Source organism: Bemisia tabaci, chromosome 2 (genome assembly GCF_918797505.1).
Source record: "Bemisia tabaci chromosome 2, PGI_BMITA_v3".
Classification (NCBI taxonomy): domain Eukaryota; kingdom Metazoa; phylum Arthropoda; class Insecta; order Hemiptera; family Aleyrodidae; genus Bemisia; species Bemisia tabaci.
In genome coordinates, this window is record NC_092794.1 from 74,134,715 (window position 1) to 74,148,159 (window position 13,445).

General features: G+C 37.0%; 1 protein-coding gene across 2 annotated transcripts in view; it reads left to right on the forward strand.

Annotated features, from left to right (window-relative positions):
* The window catches only part of LOC109039702 (Insulator su(Hw) mRNA adaptor), an 80,342-nt gene that overhangs the window by 25,890 nt on the left and 41,007 nt on the right, over positions 1-13,445 (forward strand). Inside the window, exons 8-11 of one of the 2 annotated variants that reach the window (XM_019055309.2) lie at positions 3,749-3,954; positions 6,685-6,959; positions 8,774-8,982; positions 12,881-13,052. In XM_019055309.2, the coding sequence (XP_018910854.1) occupies positions 3,749-3,954; positions 6,685-6,959; positions 8,774-8,982; positions 12,881-13,052 (862 nt within the window). The remainder of the gene's footprint in view (positions 1-3,748; positions 3,955-6,684; positions 6,960-8,773; positions 8,983-12,880; positions 13,053-13,445) is intronic. The other variant, XM_019055310.2, reaches the window with a different exon arrangement.

The following is a 13,445-nucleotide window of genomic DNA, read 5'->3' on the forward strand; positions in this document are numbered from 1 at the left end:
TCAATGAATAGTTTGCAAGAAAGAGGGAAGAACAATTATTATTCGCCATTGGAAACGTTTTAATTGAAATCGAGAAGGAAACTGACAAAGTAGATAGCTTCTCACCTTTCATCTTCAGGATTTTAAACAACATTCATTTATTTAGAGTCAGAGCATGCATCTTCACAAAATTTGTGTATAGTTCCATGTCAATGAATGTCAATTTGAGCTGACCTCCTGGTAAAACGCTCAGCATACTGAGACATTATTTACCAAAAAAAATCAGGTTAAAAGTGAACCGAAGTCTTGGGGAGGATGTCATCAATTACATAGAAAATAAATGGATGGGAAATGGAGTCTAAATCACTGATGTTATAGCTTGCATTGAGACAAACTATCAAAGAATGGCGCACACTAGCAATTGACGGGATACCTGTCAATAATTATGGGACTTTGAATAGTTAAATAAGTTTATGGTTGCAGAATAGAAAATCGTGGAAGGACAGTTAAGCTTTGGTGGCTTCCCTAGAGTTAACTTGTGATACATGTTATATATTGAGGATATATCTTTAAAGAGAGGCATAAAGGGAAGGAGATTCAACTACTGATTCTATTTAGATCGCCGTAATGGAGAAGTTTTCTCCAAAATATTTACAAATTGAAATAAATCACAAGGCTTCATGAAGCTTTGGCATGGTAAGTATCAGTTTCAGAATTTAAGGTAAGATAAGATAAGATCAGATATTTATTCAAAATGTAAAACATTAAATAAAAAACAACATTAATCTGCCCGGCAAATTGGGATACCCAATTATCCTGCCAGATCAGACCTAAAATTAAATTCAACTGATAATAATACAAGAAAAAAAAGTAATAACTTAAATACATTGGCATGAATTAAAACTAGAAAAAGACGCAATCATAATAAACATTAATTCAGTACAAAAAATGAGAAAGAAAAAAAACAAACAAACAAACAAAAGTAAGAACAAATATAGAAATACATATAATGGAGAGAAATTTAAAAAAAGAAAATGAGAATAAATCAGTGAAGAAGGAAGGAAAAAAGGAAGCATAAACAAAAAAGAAATAATAACACTAATATAAAAAATAAGTATAAAAATAAAAAAACAAACAAAAAAAGATAGAGTAAATGATGGCAAAAAAAAATATATATAGAATCAAGAACTAAAATATTGAATAAAGTAGTTTTGATGATGATAAAAAAAAAAAAAAAAAAAAAAAAAAAAAAAAAAAAAAAAAAAATTGGAAAAACAAGTTTCAACAACAGCTCTCAATAAACAACTCGACAACTTGATAAGAAAATATAGGAAAAATAAGTTTCGACAAAACTTTGCATAAACAACTTGACAACTTTTACAGGCCAACATTTTATGACTTATACAAAAAACAAGTTTCAACAACAATTTTGAATTAATAACTTTACAACTTGATAGTAAAACATAGGAAAAACAAATTTCAACAACAACTTTGAATAAACAATTTGACAATTTTTACAACTTTCATTTTCATGTATGGTAGGGAAACATTTTAAGTGGGGCAAGAGGAAAGTTATCCAAAATTAAAGCACTGCCTACCATACTCATCCAACCACTCTGACTCCGCTAAAACTCTCTCTAGCTCCTTCTTAACCGTGACAGTGCTCATTTTTGGATACTCCCGAAAAGCAATTGGTAAACTTTTTAATAGCGATGGTATCTGTACCTGAATAGTTCTGTCACCGTAATTGTTGTTGGTTCTTTGCACCTTGAATAAAAGGGAGTTTGCACAGGACGTTGTCCTACTTCTAGGAACCAATTCTTCAAAATAAAATGACTATTCGTAATTTAAAATTACTAACTTATATGTAAGCAACAAATCCACAGGGTAGGCTTCCAACAATTTATATCCTTCCTCTCTTTGCATTGGATCTGTCATATCTTTCTCTGTTACCACACTCACTGCTCGATCTTGTACTTTTACCTAACACCCCTAACACCCTGCTAAAACCCTGCCAATTAGGCGCAAATTTAGGCCAATAGGCTAATTTCACCGCGCAATCTGAGGTAGTGAAAAGGTTTTAAGTCTTCCCCTAATATCGTATTCATACGATAATGTATGAGTAAAAAGGTATTTTACTAATGAAATTAGCTTTCTTGGAAAAAAATTCCCCAATTTTAGGATTTTGGACATGAAAGATTCTTCAAGTGGCAGCTGTGCATTTCACCTTTCACAAGATTGTTTCCAAAAGAAAATTGACTTTAAAAAAGAAAAATTACAAGTGTAATCAAAAATACCGCAAAAACAGATGCATTCTACATTTTCAAGAGGAATTAGTCACAAATTCACTTCTCTACCATGGAAATGGAGTATCTGAGTGGGCTGAAATGACTGAGTAAACTAGCTTGCACAAATTTGGGCGATATTCTCGGATTTCCCAACGTTCCAAGAAGATTGCAAGTCAAGGTATTTGTAAAGTAGGGTTATATATTTTAGTTGAACGAATAACATTTCAGAAAATAAAGCAAAAACGAGCGAAATCTGTGTCAAAAGGTGTCATAACAGCCACTTGCTTGTTTTGATTAGCCTCCATATTCGAACGTGTAGGAATACCGCTGATGGCGAACGGTCAAATGTGTGGAAAGAAATCGGAGGGGTAATTTTGACGCCATATTGGATTGTCGCTAGAGCAGGGGCAAACGTGATGTTTTAAAATTTCAAACTTCAACAGTCGTATTTGGAGGGGAAAACGGCTCGAAAAAATCTGAAAAATTCTGCTTGATCAGGAGAAAACGTAGTTTCTGAATATGCAAGAATTAGGAACAGGTCAACAAGCTCATTAACGTAATCTATACATTTTTTTAAAAGAAAAGCCAGTTTGTAGATAAATGTAGTCAATGATTTCAGCTACGTTTTCTTCACTTGCCATGGAAAAAATTAACTGTCATCAGTGCTATGCTAGACCATCTAGGTATTTGTCATTTTGCCTCGTTTAAATGGAACAGTTTGCACACCCAGCATTTTAAGCTATGCTATCTACCAGATATGGCATTAACAAATTTTCAACTTGGCAATGCTGTAAAGCGGGGAATAATTTTATCCTGACGTGTACTTTGTATTAGAACAACCTAAAAGTTTCCGAACAAGATCAAAAGGAAAAAGGGGGGGGGGGCGGCGTTTTCGAAGAACTCTCTTCAAAAAAATTGTCTGCTTCTGCCTGGTATCTACAATGATACTGTCCTCTTACTCCTCTGTTAATCGATTTTTATTTCATAGTGGATTATCGCACAAACCTCTCAGAAACCTAGAAGTTCCTCAATCTGATGAAAAGAGCTTATAGTAAAAATAGGTAGAAGTAATCACGGACGTAAACGTTTCATTTGATGCTGCCTTCAATAAAAACATTTTACGAATATTCATTATCTTTCAGGAGGAGGGAATGCTACAATAAAACGAAAATTAATATCTCAGCTGCAGCCATAGAACTCGTAAAAGTTTTTACTCAGTATTATTTAGGTGTGCTGTGTATATATTGTTCAAAAGTAGTCTGGTCCGAACTGTAACTTTCTCCCCTTACTTCCCATAAGCTATTCAAACTTTTTCTTTGGTAATCTATGACTAAAAATGCCTGTCGCCATTTCTTTGTCTCTTCGCACATACCCTTTGGTCTAATATTGTTAACCAGTTTTGCTTCTTAAATAAATAGTGTGATTTTTACTGGCTTACTAACCCCTTTTGACTATTATATGCCTCTGTTTCTTCTCTGTAGGGAAATTTTTCTGATTCTTTACAGAAATTGCCTTTCGCAGCCGAGTGTGATTTCAAACCAGGCGCTGGAGAAGCAGCAACAGCTGCCATGCAACAGCTGTTACTACAACAGCAGCAACAGCAAGCCGCTATGTCAGCTTTTCTGGATGGTCAGTCAAGTGCGACTGTTGCCAACGACCAGAACGATCGAGATGAAAGAAGAATATTGTAAGTACTCGGCCTCTCTGGTTTAGAAATTCTGGAATACACTTGATTAAAGTAAATTTTCCTCTTCTTCATTTTTGACCAAGGCCGTAGTCCTGTTTGTCCAGCCTCTACTGTCACGAGTCAGTGATCTTCTGGGGATGAAAGGCAGCTCTGTGCTCATTTTATAAGCGGTCTCCCAGGTTGCCTCTGGCCTTGAGGTTGTCTGATTGTACAAAGTTCAATCAGCCTTACTCCATCCACCTTCTCGAGATGCACAGACCGCATTTTATGAAGCATAGATTATTCAACAAAAATTAAACTTATCTTGTTGTCTTTACTCGCATTCATAATGGATTTTGTGAAAATAGCAATTTTTGTGAAAGGTTTCACTTTCATCACCCTTTTCAAGTGAGGGAAGGAGAAACTAAAATATATGATGTGATTATGTTTTATAGAGCTTTACGATGAGGAATTTTTTACTTCGATTAAAGTAAAATTACTTTAGTTAAATCAATTGCAGTATAGTCAAGATTTGATCAGAATTGGGAGAAAAATAAAATTAATTAGCAAATTTTTTTCATTTCAATTGTTTTGCGGTGTTTGCAACGAAAACATACATACATGGTTGGAATCTCTGGAAAGAAATTTCAAGAGACTTGAAAAATCGGTAATTTTATTCTGATCCCTCCATTCTTTTTGTTTTTAATTTATTTTTATTTTTTTTGAAGAGTTCATTTGATTTTGTTCAACAAGTTTTTTTTTCCCCCAAAATAAATTGAATTTTTCAAACTTCTTTGGTTAGAAAGAGAAGAGGAGACCTGTCAAGAAGGGATTAAAATAAAACCCAATTTGACTCAAGTACTTTAAAAACAAGAAAATCAGAACGTTGACGAAGCCGTCTTTAAGCGGCGCAACATTTTATGAGTGGCTTATGACTCGTACCTTGCGGATAAAGTCTCCTGAAAAATTTCTTTTTAAGGGTAGTCGTCGGTCTTCGGACTTGAAGTAAAGGAAATTCACATGAAGATATGAAAATATGTTGCTATCCTCACTACTATTCAAATTGGCACATGGCGTTTCTTCGAATGTAGCTAACCTGTGTGGGTAGAATATTCCTCCCAACGCATGACAAATTGCTCTGAATGTGATGGGTTACCTCCTGGAACATCATTATCAAAGACATTGAATCATGTAGACCGTGCATCCGACTCGGTTCAGTGCAGGCGAGGCATGACAAGTTGCTCAGAACTCCGTGATGGGCAGGCAGGGAAGGGGAGAGACCGTGTGTCCCAAGTACTCCAAGAGACTGCAGAGAAGCAATTCAGAGTAAATTGGTTTTTCGCGAATAATTCGTTTTGAGTTCATTTTGAGACAAAACTCCCAAGAATAATAGTTGTAGAACATATAATCTTACAACCGAATTGCAAAGTTTCACCTCTCCGAACTAATTACCAACCGAGAAAAAAGCCTCAGAATCCCACAAAAAATCACTTGGGGCTGGGACTGTGCATGCCTCGGGGACACACGAACTTACTAATGCATTATCGGCGCTCTGCTCTCATTGGTCGGTGCGCCATGCGAATTTTAAAAGTTGTCATGCCTTCTGTAACACAGGATGCACGGTCTACAGGGTTGCTACTGTCAGGGAATACTGAGAAATGTCAGAGAATTTTAAAAAGTCAGGGTGAACCTGGAAATATGAGGGAAAATGACGGAAATGTCCGGGAAAAATCATCGAATCACCCTCATTTGTTTTCTCGAGTGGGATTGACGTTGTGAAAAACAAATTTTGCCTGAAAACCATTTCTAACTTTGCCTCTTAAAAAATCTGGTATTTCTTCAATTGTCAAGGAATCTCACCAAGATACGTCAGGGAAATGTCAGAGGATTTAATTTTCCAAATTTTGTGGCAACCCTGGGTCTACATGATTCAATGTTTTTGATCAACATCTACAAAGGTTTAAAAGTGAGAAGTGAATGTGATGAACCAGTGAAAACCAATATGACTTTCAATGTGGATGATTAGACAAGAAGGTGATGCCATGGCCAATCATCATATACCATGATCCTTGGAGCCATTGTCAGATGTAAGTCTAGTTAGTACAAGAATGACTGATTGCTGGGAGATAAGCTTAGAAAAGAAAAGCTTAGAAAGATAAGCTTAAAAAGATGTAAAGTAAAAAAAATCGATTTATTCCTAATGACTGCTTGGAAATTGAGGTAGAAAAAGAAAACTGAGGTCACAAGGGGATTCAGCGCCCAAGACAATAATTTTGTTATCATTCGATGTGATGTTCTTTAAATCTCTGGAAGACAATTAGCTCAAAATTAAAATTTTCATCTGCCGTTATTGACAGTGAATTCATGGCCATTCTCACACGCATCTATTTATGGAAATGTGGGATTGTCACCATGTGTTAGTGAACAATCATTCAGAGGAATTCAAAGCTCTTAATCTGTCTCAAAACATTGGATAATCCCGATCACCAATTAGACGTTGCAACATTGTTACCAGATATATTATGTGTAAAAATGCTGAAAAATGTACTCCTCAAAATGTTTTTCTCTAAAGTAGCATTTGAAAAGTTCAATTTTTAATGCTTATCCAGCTCTGGAGGTCAGGAAAATCACCGTATCTAAAAGTAATGCAATTTCGACAATGCAGAATCTCATGGTTTTCTATGCAGGGCCCTCTGATCTATAGCATGCCTCCAATTGACATTCATGACTTGTTTACTTTCATTTTTTCAGCCAAAACCCTGTTGAAATAATTGACTTAGAAAAAAGTGAATCTCCTCATGAGTCTCACGATAGTCGATCGCGGCGACGAAGACGAAGCAGGAGCAGATCTCGGAACCGTAGCGGTGCCCGAAGTCGGTCCCGATCTCATTCTAGATCAAAACGGCGGCGGTCCAGGTCTCACGACAGAGACCGAGATTGGCGAGAAGATAAAGAATATGACAGGGAAAAGGAACGAGAAAGGAAGAAAAAAGGCCTTCCTTCAATCAGGAAAAATCATTTGTCAGGTAATTGATTGATACTGAAAATTTTGCAGTATCGCGGCTGCGTAAATCAGTTCAGTCTGTGTTTTGGAACCTTTATATTTCACCACTAGGCTTTTAGTTCTAGGTATCATTTTTCTAACGGAGAAATTGCATTAAAAATTGTATTTCTCCATCTGAGAGTGCTTAATGAGCTAAGTATGCAGTTTTTTTCATAATTTTTTTCTGATACTGAAAGTGTTACGCCCTTTGGCCCCTATGCAGCCCAACCCCCAAGAGCGCTTTGTGTCCTCTGAGATCCGTTTTGCGGACCTCTTCAAGGTTTATCTAAATAGAGCAGGCTCATTAGGGATTGCATCCTATCAATAGCTGCCAAAATGCCTGGTAGATCTTTATGAAAAATTTTAATACAAATTTACATTGTTTAAATGAGAGTATTCTTAACTTTATCACGTAACATATCAAAGCCTATGTTATATTTCCAAAATCTGAATAGATTGGGCTCATCTGGGGAATAGCAGCTAAAACCTTGAAAATCAGTCCAATTGAATGGTAAAACAAACTGTGACAGTAAATGAAAATTTAGGGGGTCAGAAAATTCATAGTACTGATAAAAAATAAATAATAGGACCAAATTGAGAAGGCCCTGGATCTATCCCGACCCGAAAGAAAATAAAAATAAATAAATGATAAGAATTGTTAAAATACTAAATTGATAATAATAAAGAGAGGAATAAAGAATAAGTGAAAAAATGCTGGATAGGAAGTAAACAGGGAAGAGCACTACGTAGTACGAAAGTCTGTTTCACAAAGACACAGAGGAAACTGGCTTGAAATGGTCTTTTGACTGTGAATGATCGGAAGAGGAAATGGCAAAAAGGCGGAAAGGAAAGTGAAGGTGGAGCAAGAGCTCGTATGAGAAGGGGTAGCGGATTGAGTAGGCGCAGAATGCGCATGGAGATGAGATGCAGTGGAAGGGGTAGCAAACATGCCCAGCATTAGATGTTACGCGTTACACTTATGATTTTATGAGTATAATTGGGCTGTGTGAAAGAAAAATATATTAAAGTGAGAAAGTTCACCGCCTTATGATGGCATCAAGCAGCATCTTTCATCTACACACATGGACTTTGTTCGACACCTAGTTTATAATTTTCCTGCCAAAAATGTTTGGACTTTGAAGAGCTTTTTTGGAGTGTGTGAGGGTGTGGGTGTGTGAGGGAGGGTGTGTGTGCGGGTGTGTGTGTGTGTGTGGGATTGTACGATCAATGGTTATGGGGTCCGTACACACGCTTCTGTCCCACCTTGTGGGGACTCCCTATCCTTGTGGGGTCATTTTCCGTGGCCCCATTACCAAAATTGTGACAGAAAATGGCATTTATCGGCTAAAAAAAAAGCCCGATAGGTCAGATTAGGTTAGGTTAGGTAAGGTTAGGTTAGGTTAGGTTAGGTTAGGTTAGGTTAAGTTAAATTAGGTTAAATTAGGTTAGAAGAAATTAGGCTGTTTCGGCCAAAATATCGTTAGGTTAGGTTAGGTTAAGTTAGGTTAAGTTAGGTTAGGTTAGTTTAGGTTAGGTTAGGTTAGGTTAGGTTAGTTTTACAACAACACACAAATCCAGTGGCCCCACAACTATTGTCGTACAAGACTGTGTGTGTGTGTGTGTGTTTGTCAGGGGGGGGGGGGTGTCAAAAATTTCCAGGGGAAAAACTGTGCTCAGAACGATGCATACAATTAATTTTCAAAAATGGTTACAACATACTCATTAAGTCAATTAATTCCATGTCAATATTATTTGCTACTGTTCTCTCTTATTGCTCCATTTATATTTATTTTACAGTATGCAGTACCACCCTATGGATAGGTCATCTTTCAAAATTGGTGCAGCAAGAAGACCTATCAGACACTTTCGGAGAGTTTGGTGACATCGTTTCAATCGACCTCATTCCTCCAAGAGGCTGTGCTTTTATTTGTATGAATCGACGGCAAGATGCAAACAAAGCTCTAATCGAGTTGAAGTATCATAAACTTCATGGAAAAACAATAACCGTAAGTATGAACTGTCAAAATCAGTCTCTTATCACGAAAGTGGAAAAATTCCAAGTTCTGAATAAATAATTTTGATAGTTTCAATTCGTATTACGATGTGTCAAGCTCCATTCTAGCCTCCCTATCAGTTTTAAGTGAAAACAGTCAATAATGTACAGTTGGAAGTTCATGAATTTTGAAATTTGCGGTCCATTTCTTGGGAATTGAAGTTTCCAGGTGAGCTCAACCTGCCCTCTCATACCGATTTCATTGCCTGCCTCCTACACCCAGTTTTACACATTGATTAGGCTAAAATCATGTAGGTTGTTTGATGACAGTCCGAAGACTCATTTAATGATGCTGAAAATTGAGCTACTGAGGATAGTAATACACTCTGCCAGGAAACAATATCCAAAAAAAGCTATTTAAGGAACAAATACCTGGCTTTAATTATTTATCTTTTATTATGACTTTACTTCTAATTTTCTCTTTGCACATTGCATTAGTGATGCCTGCAAAATGAGCGGCCCTTCATATCCATCAATAATGCCCCTTTAAAAAATTGTCAAATAATAATCATTACTTATGGGTGACAATTACAAAATTGGAACAAGTGACTTTGACTTGGAACAGTGTTTTGAAGTCTCAGCCATTCTAAGTCATTCTCAGTCATTAAAATGACATGAAGATTACCTAATGTCCAATCTTTGGCGTTGTACTTTTGCCTGACTTTCAAGAGCTTGATGCAAAAACGGCTTTTTTCGCCCCCCCCCCCCCCCCCCGGAATATCTTCAAACTTTGTCTATTGATTTCTGAGCGCTTCTTTTTCCATATTTTCAGACCCCTAAAAAATTTTGGGGGGCACTAGGGGGGTCGGAAGTCAAAACCTGTGAACCTCAATATCTCTCAAACAAACAGAAATATCGAGGTCCGGTTTGAACGAAAAATCGTCTAAAATTGCATACTTTAAGATTCTAAAGGTCAAAATTCCTAAATCACATTTTCAAGTTAACATATGTGCTTTTTTCAGTTTTTGGTTTGAGAAAATTTCATTTAAACAAAGAATTTACAAAAACTCAATTTTTTATTTGAACCAAAACCAGTTTTTTCCATATCCAACGTGTGGTCCATTAAGCTGGGGAACCGAAGGTTTCGAGAGTTGTAGACGATTAGAGTTTCCGCTCAACGCGCGCCGACCGATTTTCGCGCGCCAAAATATGGTTCTAAAGCCCATTTAGGTGTTAATAAATCAGTTTAAGTAAGTAAGTAAGGGCTGGGCTGACCAGTGAGGCGCTCTCAAGGGGCCCAGGCAAGTGGCAGGAACCCTGCCGTCGTGCACCCCAAAGTTGGACCGTGCTCCTTAGCTTCGCACAATTGACACATTGTGTATACTCTATGTTCCCGCAAGGCTCAGCGGCCGTCTAATAGCCAATGGTAGGTCTTATCAAAGACTGTGCCAGACGCTGCAAAGCACGGATTTTCGGAGCACGGCCATGCCTCCACCGAGTTGGACTGTGTTGTTGCAATCTCCACAGATAGGTAGCGCTGGCGCACACCACGAGTGATCACCGATTGTTTTACAACCCAGTCGAACAGTGCAGACAGATTACTTATTGGGTGACTATGTCCCTCCCACACCATGTTACCTCGAAGGGTCAGGGTATTTGAATGACATAGTCATCCACGGTCACTATGACTGATAATTGAGTGTCCTCAAATATCAGTCACCTCCGAGGATTGAACCCATAGGACGTCAGTGGAACTGCCTTAATAAATCAGATTAAATGTTCAAACCGTGCAAAATGCATTTTTAAGGATTCTTGAAGGTCGCTGAGTTCAAAAATTACAGATACCTCCTTCCAATAACTCACTTTTTTCCCCTACATTATTCATTCCCAGACCCACCGAGTACCGACCGACCGGCTGCTCAGTGGGGGATAAAGCTAATTTTTGGAAGTATCTGTGATTCCTGATCTCAGAGGCCCTGAAGAATCCCTAAAAATTTATTTTGCACGGTTTGAATATTCAATCTGATTTAATAACAGTCAAATCCGACTTTTTGGCGCGCAAAAATCGGTCGGCGCACGTTGAGCGGAAACTTCAATCGATCATAACTCTGGAACCGTTTGGTACCTCAGCTCAATGGACCACTTGTTGGATGCAGAAAAAGACCAACAATTTAAAAAACTGGTTTTGATTCAAATAAAAAATGAGTTTTTGTAAATTCTTTGTTTAAAAAAAATTTTCTCGACTCCAAAACTGAAAAAAGCACATTTGTGAACTTGAAAATGTGATTTAGGGATTTCGACCTTTAGAATCTGAAAGTATGCAATTCTAGACGATTTTTCATCCAAACCGGACTTCAATATTCTGTATGTTCGAGAGATATTGAGGTTCACAGGTTTTGACTTTCGACCCCCCCTACCCGAGTAGCAGTGATCGCGATAAATAGCGACTTTATCGGTTGAATATCGCGATTATATCGGTGGCAATTTATCGCAATATTATCGAATAAAAAATTGCGATTTATGGCGATTAAATCGCTATACATCGCAATTTTTTGTTCAATAAAATCGCGATCAATTTCCGTCGATAAAATCGAGATTAAACCGCCATATATCTCGATTTTTGTTGCGATGATATCGCGATAAATTGCCGGGCGATAAAATTGCGATTTTATTGCAACAAGATCGAGGATAATCGCTCAGATGTTGATGATCTTAGCGATTTTATCGCCGACAAAATCGCAACAAATCGCGATTTTTCCGTTGAAAAATGCTACTTGGGTAGTGCTCCCCCCCCCCCCCCCCCAAAAAAAAAAAATTTTTGTAGGTCTGAAAATTTGGAAAAAGAAGCGCTTGAGTATGAGTAATCAGACAAAGTTTGAAGAAATTCCGGGGGGGGGGGGGGCAAAAAATGCCGTTTTTGCATCAAGCTTCTTCAGGAAAGTTAAAATATGCCTGCAGATGAGAACAAACTTCACATCAATTCAATTTTTTTGTTTCCATGGTCTTTCTTTCCTAACACGGCTGTATGACTAATGACAGCTTGTTGCATTGAAAGACGACCACATTTTAAAAAAAAATTAACAAAACTAGTAAATAAATTTCCTACATGTCAGCAGGCGAAATGTAAAACAAATTCATTTCTTTGCTATAAGCAGTTCTCTTTGAAGAATAATCAAAGTCTCGACTATCTTATTAAAAAATTCTGTAATTAAAAAAATATTTAACTTTCAGCAAATCCACAGGTTCCCTTCATCAACCACTTTCAGATAGCTAAATGTTCTTAATGGTACTAGTTTTCTTTCTCTGTCAATTATTTTATCTCTCATGATATCGAATTGCACACCCACATTAATGAAAGAACTTTCTAATCTGCGTATGTGTGCCCCAACATTCTTATGATATCAAACTGCACCCTAATGTGGATAATTACCGGCTACCTCCATTAAACTGTGTCATGTTCCTGCTAATAAAGCTCCAGACGAAAAATACTGAAAAAACTTAACGTAGTTTCATAGATCTGCAAATAATTAATGTAATTCCAGACAATACAAACCATTGCTTTAGGCTCTTCCCACTGCAGCAGCTTTTATTATTTCCTTCTTTATTTGTATAACTTTTTAGAATCAAACTGCATTAGAAATTAGTGACAAAGCCTCTGTCAATCCAATTTATGGCCCAGCAAACTAGTAGATACTTGTATTGTTAAGCTTGTCCGTAATTTGGTAGGATTTCCTCAAAAAGGGCCCTGATGTTCGGTCTGTATGGAATCGGGGAACGCAAAGAATGTAAAGGTCTCCGTTTTCCATTAAAATTTTGTAACTGTTCAAAACATAATTTGTATCATTTGTGTGGTTTTTTATTTTAATTTTTCATGTAGATAACTTATTTTATGACTTCTCTTTGTTTAAAAGTTGGCTTGGGCTCCCGGAAAGGGAATGAAAGGCAAAGAGTGGAAGGATTTCTGGGAGGTAGAGCTAGGAGTGTCTTACATCCCGTGGAATAAGTTGTCAGCGGATACTGATTTCGAGCTGCTAGAAGAAGGAGGCATGTTTGATGAAGAGACCATGCCCCTGTGGATGAAAGGTAATCATTTTCTACCTGCTTATTTCATAATTTACAGTCTATGGTACATTATAGCAACTTGGAATGTTTATTTTTTCAATTTTTATTTTTCTTTGCTTTGTGATTTACTCACTTAGAGTTTTGTGAAAGATTGATGCAGCCCCCTAATGCACTGTATTTAGGTTGCTGTTAAATGAATTTTGGTCAAATCTTTTCTTATCAGTAAGTGCACTCTTAGAGAATACACTCTCTTGAAAATTTTTACATTTTACCTCTTAATTCTTCTAAGTTGTAAGAGGACAAAGAATTTTCAAAATTGTTTAGTTTGATAACGTTTTGAAAAAAAGTATATTCAAAATAAATCAAACAGCAACCCAAATACGGCACTTTTGAAGGCTGCATCAGTTGTCCAGG